The 15,323-nt window shown below is 54.1% G+C and overlaps 1 protein-coding gene across 1 annotated transcript in view; it reads right to left on the bottom strand.

Annotated features, from left to right (window-relative positions):
• Positions 1 to 15,323, bottom strand: part of RNF17 (ring finger protein 17) — a 2,644,767-nt gene that overhangs the window by 316,763 nt on the left and 2,312,681 nt on the right. The window contains exon 34 of the mRNA XM_085621540.1: positions 14,780 to 14,836. Within this exon, the coding sequence (XP_085477666.1) occupies positions 14,780 to 14,836 (57 nt within the window). The remainder of the gene's footprint in view (positions 1 to 14,779; positions 14,837 to 15,323) is intronic.

Genomic DNA, 15,323 nt, shown 5'->3' with positions numbered 1-15,323 from the left:
CTGCAACGGAGTCAGGGTGAGGGAAGAAAACAGTTAATTCAACCGACTGATTAATGTGAAATGCAGATACTACTTTAGGTAGGAATTTGGGATTGGTACGAAGAACCACTTTATCTTTGTGCAGCTAGAAAAAAGGTTCTTCAATGGTTAGTGCCTGAAGTTCACCCACTCTCCTCAATGAAGTGGTTGCAATGAGGAAGGCTGTTTCCAAGTGAGGAACTGTAGTTCACATTTGTGCATGGGTTCAAATGGTAGGCCCATTAACCTTGTGAGGACTATCTTAAGATTCCACACTGGGGCCGGTGGAAGTCTTGGTGGTATAACTCTTTTTAGTCCTTCCATAAATGCTTTGATTACAGGCACTCTAAAGAGCGATAAATGTTGCCTATTTTGAAGATAGGCTGCAATTGCAGCGAGATGCAGTCTGCTGGATGTATAGGTCAATGATGACTGCTGCACATGTAACAGGTAGCAGATAATGTTTTGTATGGAAGCATCAAGACGGTTGATGTTATTGCAATAGATAAGAAATCGCTTCCATTTGGCTGCATAGCAGGCTCTAGTGGCAGGCCTTCTGGCCTCTTTAATAATGTTCATACAGTTAGGTGGAAGGTTCAGATAACCAAACTCTATGACTTCAGGAGCCAGATCGCGATGTTCAATTGTTTGGGATCTGGGTGCTTGATTTCTCCATGGCTCTATGTGAGGAGACTGGGAGTTAAATGTAATTGTTGACGCAGTACCAGAGAGAGTTCCAACCGGGTTGTGAACAAGGGTTGAGGTCCCCATGTTGGAGCTACTAGGATTAGTGTGAAAGATGTTTGCCTGAGCTTCCGAACCACTGATGGAATGAGTGGGAGAGGTGGAAAATTTTAAGAAAATAGCCCTGACCAGTTCATCCCTAGAGCATTGACTTTGGATAACGGGTGTCGATACCTGGACGTGAAGCATTGGCATTTTGCGTTTTGGGGTGTTGCAAACAGATCTATGTGAGGGACTCCCCAAGCTTGGAAGTATGGGTGGAGAAATTCAGGGTGAAGTTCCCATTCATGTATTTCATACCTCTGTATGCAGAGGAGGTCCGCAATTTGGTTGTTGACTCCTGGGTGGTGTTCCGCTAGAAGATAGATATTGTGGTGAATAGCCCAACTGCAGGTGTCTTGGGCTAAGTGGGACAGCTGGAGAGAGTGTGTCCCCCTCCGTTTCTGTATGTAATACATAGCTGTCATGTTGTCGGTTCGAAACAAAACAGCTTTGCCAGACAGGTGATCTTGAAAGGCTTTGAGAGCTACAAAGATTGCCATCAGCTCTAAATGATTGATGTTGAGAAATCTTTGTTGGTGGCTCAACAGATCTCGCACTGTGTGTTGTTGAAGATGAGCTCCCCAATCAATAAGGGACGCATCCGCTGTTAATACGGTCTGTGGAACCAGGTCTATGAACGACCATCCTTTGGACAAATTTTGTGTGTTCCACCATTACAGAGATCGATGAGTACGGCCGCTTACCAACACTAGATCGGTTAATAGACCGTGTGACTGGTTCCAGTGACAGGCTAAGCATTTTTGAAGTGGACGCATGTGCAGCCTGGCATTGGAAACAATCATGATGCAAGACGCCATAATTCCCCAACAGTTGCATAAAAACTTGAGCTGACTGATTGGCTTGAAACTGGAGAATTAACGCCTGAATGTTTCGAATTCTGGCTGCGTTGGGAAATGCCAGAGCCCTCTGAGTATCTAAATTGGCTCCAAGGTAGTTTTGAAATTGGGTTGGCTGAAGTTGTGATTTTAACACATCGACTGTAAACCCTAGTTGGTGAAGTAACTGAATGGTTACGGAAGTATGCTTGAGGCATTGTTGATACGTGCGCGCTTGAGTCAATCCTCCAGATATTGGAAGACATGGATGCTTTTGTCTTCTCAGATGAGCAGCTACTACCGCCTGGCACTTTGTGAAGACTCCTGGGGCAGACTTGACTCCGAATGGGAGTACCTTGAATAGGTCTTGTTGATCTGCTACCACAAATCTGAGAAATTTGCGGTGAGCTGGGTGGATTGGAATATGAAAGTAGGCGTTTTTTAAGTCTAGAGCAGACAGAAAGTCGCTCTTTGCAAGAGAGGTAGTACCTATTGAAGTGTTACCATGTGGAAATGGACTGACTGTATGTAAAAATTTAGTTCTCTGAGATCTAATATTGGTTTGAGAGAGTCGTCCTTTTTGGGAATTAGGAAGTAAAGGGAATACACGCCCAACCCGTGATGTTGTGGTGGTACGGGCTCTATAGCTCCTTTTAGTAGTAGGGACTGTACCTCTTGTTTACGGAGGTGTAGGTGATCGAGCGAAAGTTTGTGTGACTTTGGGGGAATGTTTGGAGGAATGTTGATGAACTCCAGGCAATAACCAGAATGGATTATTTGATGAACCCACTTGTCTGTTGTAATTGACTGCCGCTTTGGTAAGAAATGTGACTGTCTTTCCCCCGACAGGTGTTAAGTGGTCGGGGGGGAACTATGGGCATGTCACTGCTTTGTATTGGAGGGGGAGGTACATGTGCTAGAACCTCTACCTCTGCCGTTGTTCCCTCTGTAACCTCCTCTGAAGCACAAGTTACTACTCGTGTAACGATATATCTGATAGATTCCTTACCTTAGAATATCCCCAGGCGTCAGACCGGATCCGGAAAGTTTTGCTTAGCAGTACCCCTGCGCGTCAGTAGGTGGCGTCGTGCGGCTCCGCATCCGTAAGTGCCAAGATGACGCCACGGAGAGTACTTAGGCGCCACCCATGCATGCTGACGTCAGTTCTGTACACGACTTTCCGCGCCAGGAACGCAGAGCCATGCAAGATACTGACCATTGCTGCAGAAAACTAGGGCCCTAAGGGGGATGACCTTAACCCTAGTAACCAGTTCCCAGACCGGGGAGGATGGGTGGGGCGGTAAGGAATCTATCACTAACTAATGTCTCTTACAGATATATCGTTACACAAGTAGTAACTTGTGCATCTGAAAGAGACATGTTAGTGATAGATTCCTTACCTTAGAATAGATACCACAGCAATACCAACCCCGGAGGTGGGTCTGCGAACAAGATTAAACCAGAAAGTCACGTAGCACGGACCGGCTAAAGAAGCCGTCCCTCTGGACTTGACTGTCAAGGCAGTAGTGCTTGGTAAACGTGTGTAGCGAGGCCCACGTAGCTGCCTGACAAATGTCCTGCAAGGGGACGCCACGTGCCAAGGCAGTAGTGGCTGCAGTTGCCCTGGTAGAATGGGAACGCAGCCCCACAGGAGGCTCCTTCTTAGCCAAGGAGCAACATGCTTTGATGCACAGAACAACCCACGAGAGATGGTCCGTTTGTGCACTGCCCAACCTTTTTTGGCGCCCACGTAGCCAACAAAGAGTTGATCATCCACCCAGAACTGCTGTGTACACTTTAGGTAGAATGCAATCGCACGTTTTGGGTCCAGACGGTGGAGCCTCTCTTCCTCCCTTGAAGAATGCGGAGGCGGAAAGAAGGTAGGCAAAGTGATGGTCTGCCCGATGTGGAAGGCGTGGCTACCTTTGGCAAAAAAGAAGGACAGGTCCTTACCACCACCTTGTCCGGATGAATAGAAAGGAAAGGAGGCTTGGAAGAAAGAGCCTGGAGCTCACTCACTCTTCTGGCAGAGGTGATAGCGACCAGGAAAGCCGTCTTAAGAGTAAGAAGACGCAAAGGACAGGTATGAAGGGGCTCGAAAGGAGCGCACATCAGACAGGTCAAAATGAGATTCAAGTCCCATTGAGGCATGATGAACGGCAGGGGAGAAAACGTGTGCGTAATGCCTTTAAGAAAACGGTTAACCGGGGACTTAAGAGAAGGCTGATCTGGAACCCTCAAAAAGGCAGGGATGGCCGAAAGATAGCCTTTGATAGTGCCCAGAGCAGAGCCCTGCTGGGCAAAAGAAAGAAGGAACAGGAGAACTTCAGAAAGAGGGGCAGAAATGGGATCCACAGCCTTCGCTGTGCACGATGCCACAAATTTGTTCCACCGATAGACATATACCGTTTTAGTGGAGGGACGCCTGGCTGCCAAGATGATATCAAAGACTTCGGGAGGAAGATCGAAAGCTGTCAACTGTCGCCGTTCAATCTCCATGCATGGAGGTGGAGGCTGGACAGGTTCGGGTGGAGGACCGTCCTCTGCTGCTGCGACAGAAGATCCTCCCGAAGAGGCAGATGGATCGGGGGATCGATCGACATTCTGAGTAGCTCGGGATATCAGTATCTTCGTGCCCAATCTGGAGCCACAAGGATGACTTGGGCCCAGTCGCACCGGATCTTCTTCAGCGCTCTGGGCAAAAGTGGTATAGGCAGAAAGGCGTACAAGAGACTGCAACTCCTATCGTGACGAAAAGCGTCTCCGAGCGAGTGCCGCCTTGGAAATTCCAACGCGCAGAACTGATGACATTGCGCATTCTCTTCGGTGGCGAATAGATCTAACCAAGGCTCTCCCCACTGCTGAAAGAGACCTTGCCCCACATCCGAGTGCAGACGCCATTCGTGATCCATTAAGCACCGGCGGCTGAGTTCGTCCGCACTGGCGTTCAGAGAACCTGCCAGGTGTTGAACCACCAAGGTAATGCCTTGATGTTCCAGCCATATCCAGAGGCGCAGAGCCTCCTGACATAGGGTCCAGGACCCCACCCCGCCCTGTTTGCTGCAATACCACATGGCGGTTGTGTTGTCCGTGAACACCTGCACGACACTTCCCCTGGACAAAGGGAAGGAACCTTTCAGTGCAAGCCGGATCGCCTGAAGCTCCAAAAGGTTGATATGGAGCTGGGACTCCGCCGGAGACCAGAGTCCTCTGATCTCGGCCTCTACCAAGTGGCCTCCCCATCCCAGAAGGGACGCCTCCGTCACCACTGTGTGCTCTGGTTAGGGAAGGGAGAGGGATCTGCCACTGACCCAATCGAGATTCATGAGCCACCACTGCAACTGCCGTGCAGTGCCCTCCGAGATATGGACATGATCAGACAGGTTGCCCTGATGTTGCGCCCACTGGAACTTCAGGTCCCAATGCAGAGCCCGCATATGCCATCTGGCATGCATCACCAGCAGGAGGCCATCAGGCCCAGAAGCCAGAGGGTCATCCTGACTGAAACCCGAGACAGAGGCTGAAAGATCGGAATCATAGCCTGAATATCCCAGACTCGCTGCTCGGGAGGATAAACCCGAAACAGCGTTGAATCCAGAACTGCTCCAATGAAGGGGAGCTTCTGAGTGGGACTCAGGTGCGACTTCGGCACATTGATGGAGAACCCCTGCAGATGCAGTCTGGAGGTGGGAGACAACTGCCTGGGGCGAACCCGCCTTCAACAGCCAGTCGTCGAGGTAGGGGGAAGACTGAAACCCCTGCTGCGCAGATGAGCTGCGACCACCACCATCACCTTCGTGAACACCCGAGGGGCGCTGGTAAGGCCGAAGGGGAGCACGGCAAACTGAAAATGCTCCTGGCCTACCGTGAACCACACATAACTCCGGTGGACCGGCAGGACAGGAATGTGAAAATAAGCGTCCTGCAAGTCCAATGCCACCATCCAGTCTCCAGGGTCCAGGGCAGACAGGACCTGAGCCAGAGTCAGCATCTGGAACTTCTCCTTCTGGAGGAAGAGATTCACGTCCCTGAGGTCCAAGATGGGGCGAAGGCCCCTCTTGTCCTTCTTGGGGACCAGAAAGTATTGGGAATAGCAACCACTTCCTACTTCCTGATAGGGAACGTACTCGAGGGCCGTGACTTCCTGACGGAGAAGAGCCAAATGATCCCCGACATGCGGTGGTACCGAGGTGGCATGGCTGGAGGGGAGGACAGAGAGGGGAGCGAATAACCTTGGCAGATTATCTGCAGCACCCACTTGTCCGACGTAATCTCGCGCCAGTGCTGGAGGTGAACCCTGCCACCCACTGGCGTGGGGTGCCCCCTTGAAGCTTGGATTAATAAGGTTTCGAGGCGAAAGCAGCGGGGGTGGAAGTGGACTGTCCCGCGCGCTGGTTACCAGACCCGCCCCTGCGGAACGCCCATCCGTGGCCTCGCTGAGGCTGGTTCTGCACAGGCTTGCTGGAAGAGCGCGCCTGGGTACCCCTGCCCTGGCCACGAAAGGAACGAAACCCCGTTGTGGCAAGGTTTTGAGAGGAAAGACCCAAAGACTTGGCCATGGCATAACAGTCTTTAAAGCGCTCCAGGGCATTGTCAGCCTCTTCACCAAAGAGGCGGGAGCCATCGAAGGGCATGTCCATGAGCGAGCTCTAAACATCGGGGGAGAAGCCAGTGGAACGCAAAAAGGCGTGGCGCTGCAACGCCACCGTCGTGGAAATCGCCCTGCCCAACTAATCAGCGGTGTCCAAACCACACCTGATGGCAAACTTTGCCGCATCCAGCCTGGACCTCCTCAGAGCACTGAGGCGGAACCTCCGCCACCGAATCCCACACTGCGTGGGAGTAACGGCCCAATAAGAAGGCGGTATTAACCGACCTCAACCCCAAACTGGCTGAGGAGAACAACCTCTTGCCATATTGTTCCAGCCTCTTAGAGTCCTTATCCGGCGGAGCCGAGGGAAAGGCACTCTGCGATGTCGAGGCCTGAATGATCAGGCTCTCAGGCGTGGGGTGAGTGGTCAAGAAGGCGGGATCACCAGGCGCCGGGCGATGACGCCTAGCGACGTTCTTATCCACCGGCACTCCCGAGGCCGGCCGCAACCAAGTACCCAAGAGGACTTCGGTAAGGGCCTCATTAAAAGGGAGTTGCGGCTCCGACGACATGGACGCCGTCTGGAGCACCTCCGTAAGGAGGTTGGTCTTAAGGGCCACCGTAGGGAGGTCAAGGTTGAGAGTCTCCGCGGCTCGACGCAGCACCATAGTGTAGGAAGCAAACTCCTCCATAGTAGGCAGATGCGAGGTAAACCCCGGGTCAGAAGACACATCAAGTTCACCTTGAAGGTCATCCACCCAATCCTGCTCGGAGTCACACTGCCGCGCAAGGGGGTCCTTAGAGCCGTCCCAGTCCTCATCCGGCTCCGGGGTAGAAGGAGCCGGTCGCGGTGGCAGGACCAGAGCCGGAGAGGGGGCCAGCAGAGCCGCATCCCAATGAGGAACCAGGTCGGAACTAAATGATCCGAAAACCGAGGCAGGGGTGGGATAAACGACACCCAGTGCGGCGCCTGTGGCGGAGCCAGGGGAGGCGCTGGGGCCTCAGCTAGCGGCGTTGCACCTTGTGGCGCCGGAGCCGCGGGCGTTGGATCCAGTGTCTCCGGGGCTGGCGCCGGAGGCGGTGCCGCCGGGTCAACAGGATCTGGACACGGGGCCTGCTGGTGCGCCGGCAGGAGTCCGAGGCCTAAACGACGGACCCGGGTATAGCGGGTAAGCCGCGGGACTCCCGGGCTTCAGAGGAGCCGCAGGGGCGGAGCCCGTGTCCCCCACGTCCGCCTCCGGGGAGTGACAGGGGGACGTCGGAGAGCAAGCATGCTTCTTCGACTTCTTCTTATGGTGTCGCTTACCGGAATCTGAAGGTGAAGACTTAGAGTCCGAGGAGAGACGGCCCCTAGACCCGGAGCGGCGGTGAGAGGAGTGCCAGACCTCTAGCAACTTCCGGTGCCGCTCCCGCAATACCTTCGGGGCCATGGCACGGCAGTCCGACAATCCCGAGAGTCGTGGTCGTTCTCCAAGCAGTAGAGGCAGACATCATGGGGGTCCGCCACCGACATATTGCGGTGGCACGACTCGCAGGACTTGAAGCCGGGCATCCCTACCTGCACCAGGAGACAAGAGAAGGAGACAAAAAAGTCTAAAAAAAATGGTCAAAAACTGACCGAGGTACGTGCTGAATCCGGATCTGCACTTTCGGCGCGGAAAAAAAAGAACTGACGTCAGCGTGCATGGGTGGCGCCTAAGTAGCCTCCGTGACATCATCCCGGCGCGCACGACTCCAGTGACTGGCGCGGAGCCGCACGGCGCCACCTATTGGCACGCAGGTGTAGTGCTAAGCAGAAAACTTTCCGGATCCAGACTGACGCCTGGGGAATATTCTAAGGTAAGGAATCTATCACTAACGTGTCTCTTTCAGATGTCCAGGTCACTGAGGGGGAGGGGCAGGAGGACAAAGCCCCGCAAGAAACCTCTGAATGGCAGAATCCGCAGGGACGTGAAACAAAAGAGTGCCATTAAAGGGAAAGTCAACCAGCCGTTCTCTAACATTCTCAGGGAAAACACTATCCCTCAGCCAAGCATGGCGACGAAGGGCCACTGAAGAAGCCCTGGTGCGACCAAGCACCTCTGAAACGTCCAGAGCCGAGCGAAGAATGAACGCCGCCAGCACCCAGCCATCAAACACATGGTGCCGCAGATCAACGCAGGCACCCTCCTGAGAAGCGGAAGACAGAAGGGACTCCGCCGAATCCCAGAAGCAAGAAGTGGCTCTGGCCAATACATAAAGCGTGTTAAGCGCCCGCAAGGTAGCACTGGAGGAGGCGAAGATGTTGCGTCCCCAGGAATCTAACCACCGGGCCGCCCGAGGCAACACCGACGGCAAGGAGGGAAAGGCGGTATGCAAAAGAGGGCCCCTGAAAGAAGGATGGAAGGAAAGACAGACAGGATCATGCGGAGCAGGACGGTGGCGGTGCAGAAGTGGCTAGGGCACCGGGCCCCCCATGGCAGGACGCCCCCAGGCCACCAAGAGAGAATTATGGAGCGAAGCCTCGAAGGGAAGAAGCAGCTCCTGTCCACCAGAGCCCTGATGGAGAACCTCCAGCAAATGATCCGTGGGAAAAAGTGCAGCCGGATTGCCCATGCGCAAGATTCCTGCAGCCGCGGAGACAATCCGGGCGTAGGCAGCACTCGCCTCCGTAGGGCAACGCGGTGGGGAAAGCAATTCCTCCGTGAGCGACGGCTGTAAGCTAAGGTGGCCTTCTCCCAGCCCAACCGGAGGAAGGAAAGGCCAAGCTCGGAATGGGGGAGGGTTGACCGACGAATGGGGAACCTGAAGCGCCTCCGGTGAAGACTGCGGGCGCGGTGGCGGCGAACAGCCATCCTTGGAAGACGCCGGGGAAAAAGCCACGACGCGGCGTCCCATCTCTGGAGAAGATGAAACAAACAGCCGCCGAACCTCTGGAGAAGAGGGGGCATCCGAAGAAAAATCAACGACCAGACGCAGGCACGGCGCCGTAGACTCCACAACCAGCATCAGTTCAACGTCAACCGGCGCCGAAGGGGATGCCGAAACGACCTCTGTCACGACGTGCACCGCGGGAGAACGGGGCAAGGTCGGAGCCGGGGCGGCCAAGAAACGGCGCCGAAAAGGCGTTGACTCGACCTCCGACGAGGCAGCCGCCTGCGTGGAGGGACGAGGGGGGCCCGGGGACATGCCCCGGCCCCTAGGGTGCCGCCAGGACCAGCAGCCGCCGGCGACTGAGCGGCATCAGCACGGTCTCGGACAAGGCTGCCGCCTGTCCAGAGGACCAAGGGGGACTCAAGGACGAGCTTCGAGCCCCGGCAACCTTCCGCGACACCCCAGGGACCCCCGCGGAGGTTTGCGGCAAGACAGAGGTGCCGTGGTCCGAAGGGCCGCACAAAGACGGCACCACATCTCCAGAACCTGGAGCCGAACCTGTCGGCGCCGGAGCCGCCGGCGACGCAGAAGTCCCCGCACATGGCAACCGATCCGCAGACATCCCAGGAAGAAGAGGAGAAGAAGGAGGAGCCAAAGAGGCCTGCAAGGCCGGCGCATAGGCCTCCATCTGGGCTCTGGTCGCCCCAGCGCCGGGGAACGGCGGGTAGGGTGGCGACGCGTGGGGCTGCACAACCCGCAAAGAATCCGCGCCTTCAAGAGTCTGGGGACCGGTCCTCGGGGACAAACTGCGACACCAACAGGTGAGCGACGCCCTTGCGGCTTTGGAGAGGGACTATGTCGGAGACGGAAGCAGCGATTCTTGAAGCCTTCTGCAGGGGACGGGGGAGGCGACGCCGCCGACCTGGACATGCGGGCCGAGAGGAGTTTCATCCGGCGCTCCCACCGGGACTTCGGCTTCATCTGCTGAAAAGCCTCGCAGTCTGTGGAGTCGTGGTGCTCCCTCAAACACCCCATACACATGGGGTGAGGGTCTGTCGCCAACATCTGGCGCGCACAAGACGAGCACGTCCTGAAGCCCGAAGGCATTCGCACACTGTTCTCAAGAAAACGTAAAGCGTATAAAGAAGGCCGGAAAACAGGACAGAAACATGATCCGGATTCGCGTTGCACGCAGAAAAGAAGAAAACTGACGTCAGCGCGCCGGGGTGGGGCTTATGTGACCTCGCTGACATCATGCCCGTGGAGGACATCGGGGCGGAGTCACGAGGTACCACCCCCCGGCGCGCAGAGCTGCTGGGCAAGAAAGTTTTCCAGGTCCAGTCTCACGCCTGGGGATAATTCTACGTTAAGGAATCTGCGGCTAGTAGTCTCAATCAGATAGTTCAAGCAACAAGATAGGAGTTAAAGCAAATGTAGTGCAAATTGGTCTATGAGGAAACGGGATGAAAGGGATCCATGTGGATGGTAGTAGGTGCACCAGGACAGCAAAGACAGACGTTCTGCAATTGACGTTAGTGGGTAGGTTGCAATCTGTGTGGTGAGAGGATTCTAATTGGAGGCTAAAATTTGCACCTTTATCTTGTGTATGCAGTAGAGGGGCTAAAGAACGAGAAGAAAGTGCACCGACTCCATTCTGGTACAAATATTCTGGAAAGAGCAAGCAGTCAGCAAAGATGGGTAGAATGTGAACAGTAGGAGAGGTCTCCGAGCCTGTGATTCACACAAGTTCATAAAGACTGCTGTCAGAAATTACTGCAGTATCATGGCAGGTGGATCCAAACCTCAACCTAATAGTAATTAAAGCATCGTAATTCCCAAAGAAATGGATGAAACACATAGTAGAAAGATATACACAATTATGGATGGAGGAGAAGGGGTCTGGAGGGGGAGAAGAGATAAAGCAACAGAAGCTGAGGCATGAGCAGTTGACATTCACAAGGAATTGGGAAGTTAGAGTACTCAAGACATTGTGATGCAGTTCTGACAAAGAAACATCACTGGAGAAAGGAAGGAGGTAGAAAACAGTAGATGTAACTGTAAAGAGTGGCCCAGGAAAACCCCAGAAAAATGCATGGTGAAGTCACACCAACTACTTACAGCGGAACAATTAAGATCTGAATACGTGGTAATGATAAGAAGATGTGAGTGAAAAAGTGATGAGACTCAGCTGGCATTTGAACTATACTATCTCCTGGGAGCACGGGTCAAAGGGCTAGGGAGAGGGAAAAAAGGTTTGATGCATTAGTGTGTGGGGGAGGGTTTAAACTAAGGGCAGCTGGGTAACTGTGTAGGATAAAGTATGAAATCAATGTGCAAACTCACATCCCATTTTTATTATTACCTAAAGGTTTGTGATTATGATGAAAGATTGTAAATTAAATCCTGTGCTTGACATAATATTTGAGGAGGAAGTTCTTGAGGATGTACGCAAAACCAATGAGACATTCCTGATTTTTGGCTCCTCTCCTGGAAAAAACAATGACTCAAGGGTTACTGCTTTTTGAAGCTAAGCATTTCAAGGGGCAGCAGAGTCCAGTGAGGAGGATTCCAGGTATTAATGAGAAAATACAGGCTGTTTTTTGTCATTTAATAAACTAACGATGTGTCTGGTAGAGACGATTCTAGCCACAGATTCCTTAACGTAGAATTATCCCCAGGCGTGAGACTGGACCCGTAAAACTTTCTTGCCCAGCATCTCTGCGCGCCCCGACATCCTCCGCGGGCGTAACGTCAGCGAGGTCACATAAGCCCCACCCCGGCACGCTGACGTCAGTTTGCTTCGGAGATCTTTTGTGCGCCACAACGCAGAGCCATTACAACAAAACTGAGGAGAACATGGGAACAATGTGCGAAATAAACAGAAAAACAAGAAGAGAGAGACAAAAGGTGAGGAAAAGCACCAGGTGGCACCAAGGCGCCAGGAGGCTACAACAGGAAAGCCAAAGCAGGGAAAGAGCAGAGAACCTCTGAAGGAACAACTGTGCAAGCCAAGGTGAGAGCACCAGGCAGCACCAAAAGGCCACAGCAGTAAAGCCACAGCAGGGAAAGCGTAAAGCACCACTCCGTGGAACCACTGCGCAAGCCAAGGCAATAGCCAGTCTGGAGGCACATGCATTGGAAAGCGCCGTAAGAGAAAGAGAGAGAGAGAGAGTCTGCAATCATAGACCACGCAGCAATGGGCCACAAGCCCGGAACTGAGGAGCAACAGCAATCTACCCCCAGACTACACAGTCAAGGAGGGCCATAGCCCCTGAAAGGAGCAAGAGGCCAAGGACAGGCCAAAGAACCCCCGACGTAGAAGACCGCAAGGGGATCAGAAACTGTAACAACAAAGGGAAAAAGAGCAAAAGCAGGCCCCTACACTGGAGAGAAACCAGCTGCAGGGAGCCTGACGGAAAGAAAACGAAAAGGACCCCCACAGAAGACAAGCCACCCAGAGGGAGGCGAGTGTAGAAAACCAAGCCGAGGATCGTCGCAGAACGGGGAGGAAGGGCGTGTCGTGAAGGTATCTGCGGCTAGAATCGTCTCTACCAGATACGTCGCTACCGAAGGTAAGTAACTTGTACATCTGATAGAGACTACTAGCCGCAGATTCCTTAACGTAGAATAGATACCCTAGCCATACCCAGAAAGGAGGAGGGCCTGCGAGAGAGCCTCCCCACCAGGAGAGACCAAGGGCCCCAATAGGGGACATGTCACAAGGAAAAGAAGGAAAAGGCCAGGATATCCTAAGCCCAACCAAGGGAGAACGCCCAACACCCCACAGGGGCAGACAGTGCCCTAAAAGCCTCAAGGACACAAGGGCCACCTCGAACCTGACACCCCCAGGCCCCCAAAAGAGAATTGTGGAGCGAAGCCTCGAAGGGAAGCAGCAGCTCCCATCCACCAGAGCCCTGATGGAGATCCTCCAGCAGATGATCCGTGTGGCAATGGGCAGCTGGATTGGCCATGCGCAAGATTCCTGCAGCCATGGAAACAGCCCGAGCGAAGGCAGCACTCGCCTCCATAGGGCCCCGCGGTGGGGAAAGCAGCTCCTCCGTGGGCGATGGCTGCAAGCTAAGGAGGCCGTCCCACAGCCCAACCGGAGGAAGGAAAGGCCAAGCTCGAAAAGGGGGAGGCTGGACCGATAAATGGGGAACCTGAGGCGCCTCCGGCAAAGACTGGGGCGCGGTGACGGCGAAGAGCCGTCCTTAGAAGACGCTGGGGAAAAAGCCACGACCCGGTGACCCGTCTCTGGAGAAGATGAAACAAACAGCTGCCGAACCTCTGGAGAAGAGGGGGCGTCCGAAGACGAATCAACGACCGGACGTCGGCACGGCGCTGAAGTGTCCGCCACTGGCGTCAGGTCAACCTCGACCGGCGCCGAAGGGGACGCCGGAACGACCTCCACCACAACGCGCAGCACCGGAGACCGGGGCTGGGTCGGAGTCGGGGCAGCTAAGGAAAGGCGCCGAAAAGGCGTTGACTCGACCTCCGATGAGACAGCTGCCTGCGTGGAGGGACGAGGGGGGCCCGGGGACACGCCCGACCCCTAGCCGGCCCCTGCAGCGCCGCGAGGGCCAGCAGCTGCAGGTGCCTGAGCGGCGTCATCTCGGACAAGGCCGCCGCCTGCCCAGAGGACAGAGGGGGATTCGAGGACACGCCCTGAGCCCCAGCAACCTCCCGCGACACCACAGGGACCCCCACGGGGGTTTACGGCGAGGCAGAGTAGCCATGGTCCGAAGGAGGGAACCCCAAAAGGCCGCACCCCGACGGCACCACATCAGCTGAACCTGTCGGCTCCGGAGCCGCCAGCGACGCCTCAGAAGTCCCCGCACGCGGCAAGGGATCCGCAGACATCCCAGAAAGAGAAGGAGAAGAAGGAAGAGCCAAAGAGGCCAACAAGGCCGCCGCATAGGCCTTCATCTGTGCTCTGGTTGCCCCTGCGCCGCGTACCAGCGGATAGGGTGGCGACTCGCGCGGCCGCACCACCCGCAGAGACCCCGTGCACCCAAAAGGCCGGGGACCTGGCCTCGGGGACAAACTGCAACACTTACCAACAGGTGAGCGACGCCCTTGCGGCCTGGAAGGTCGACGATGTCGGAGAAAGAAGCAGCCGTTCTTGAAGCCGTCCGCGGGGGACGGACACGGCGCCGACGCCGACCTGGACATGCGTGTCGAAAGGAGTTTCATCCGGCGCTCCCGCCGGGTCTTCGGCTTCATTTGCTGACACGCCTCGCAGTCCATGGAGTCGTGGTACTCCCCCAAAACACCACATACACATAGGGTGAAGATCCGTCGCCGACATCTGGCACGCGCAAGACGAGCACGTCTTGAAGCCCGAAGGCATTCGCACACTGTTCCCAAGAAAACGATAAGCGCAAAAAGAAAACCTAAAACAGGCCAGGAACACGATCCAGGTCCGCGTTGCACATGGAAAGAAGAAAGCCGAGGTCAGGGCGCCAGGGTGGGGCTTATGTGACCTCGCTGAAGTCACGCCCGTGGAGTACGTCGGGCGGAGTCGCGAGGTACCACCCTCCCCCCCGCAGAGATGCTGGGCAAGAAAGATTTCCGGGTCCAGTCTCATGCCTGGGGATAATTCTACGTTAAGGAATCTGCGGCTAGTAGTCTCTATCAGATAGTATTATATACACATTGATAAGAAACACTAAAGTCAAAAGATGTAACAATTTACCTCAAAATTGTTTTGCCAGCGATTCAAAAAATCTTCTTTGTTACAATCCACAGCGTCCTATAAGAAGCAAATATACAATTATTAAGAAGTTTGTTCCAAAGACATTATCAGAGTAACAACTTAGCTACCTGGAACTCGGTTGGATTCAATGAGCTGAAAAAGTACAAATATCTTTAGGGTACTGTGGATGAATATCCTTCTAGCATATCTCGATATTTGTCTTTAGATTTCACATTATAGCTCTATGTTGCGCCTCACTAATAACCACGATAAATAAATAATGCTTCAATTTTGCTAGTAGAACAATGGGTGCCAGTATGACTATTTTTGTCCCATAAAATACAATATAATTGGGTAACAAACAGAATGCATAGGAGCAGACCGCACATTTTACTTTCCTCTGAGAAATGTCAAGCATTGCAAGAAGCAGAAGTAAACCAACAATTTTGCTACTACACTACTGGACTTGCTTGACTTTCTCAGGGAACTCAATGAATTGAGGTTCTGCTGCCACCAACCAGTACACCAGAAACTGCTAGCATTG

This window comes from Triturus cristatus, chromosome 8 (assembly GCF_964204655.1).
Source record: "Triturus cristatus chromosome 8, aTriCri1.1, whole genome shotgun sequence".
Taxonomy (NCBI): Eukaryota; Metazoa; Chordata; class Amphibia; order Caudata; family Salamandridae; genus Triturus; species Triturus cristatus.
Note: the sequence above shows the minus strand (reverse complement) of the source record. Positions and strands in the feature narration are given on the sequence as shown.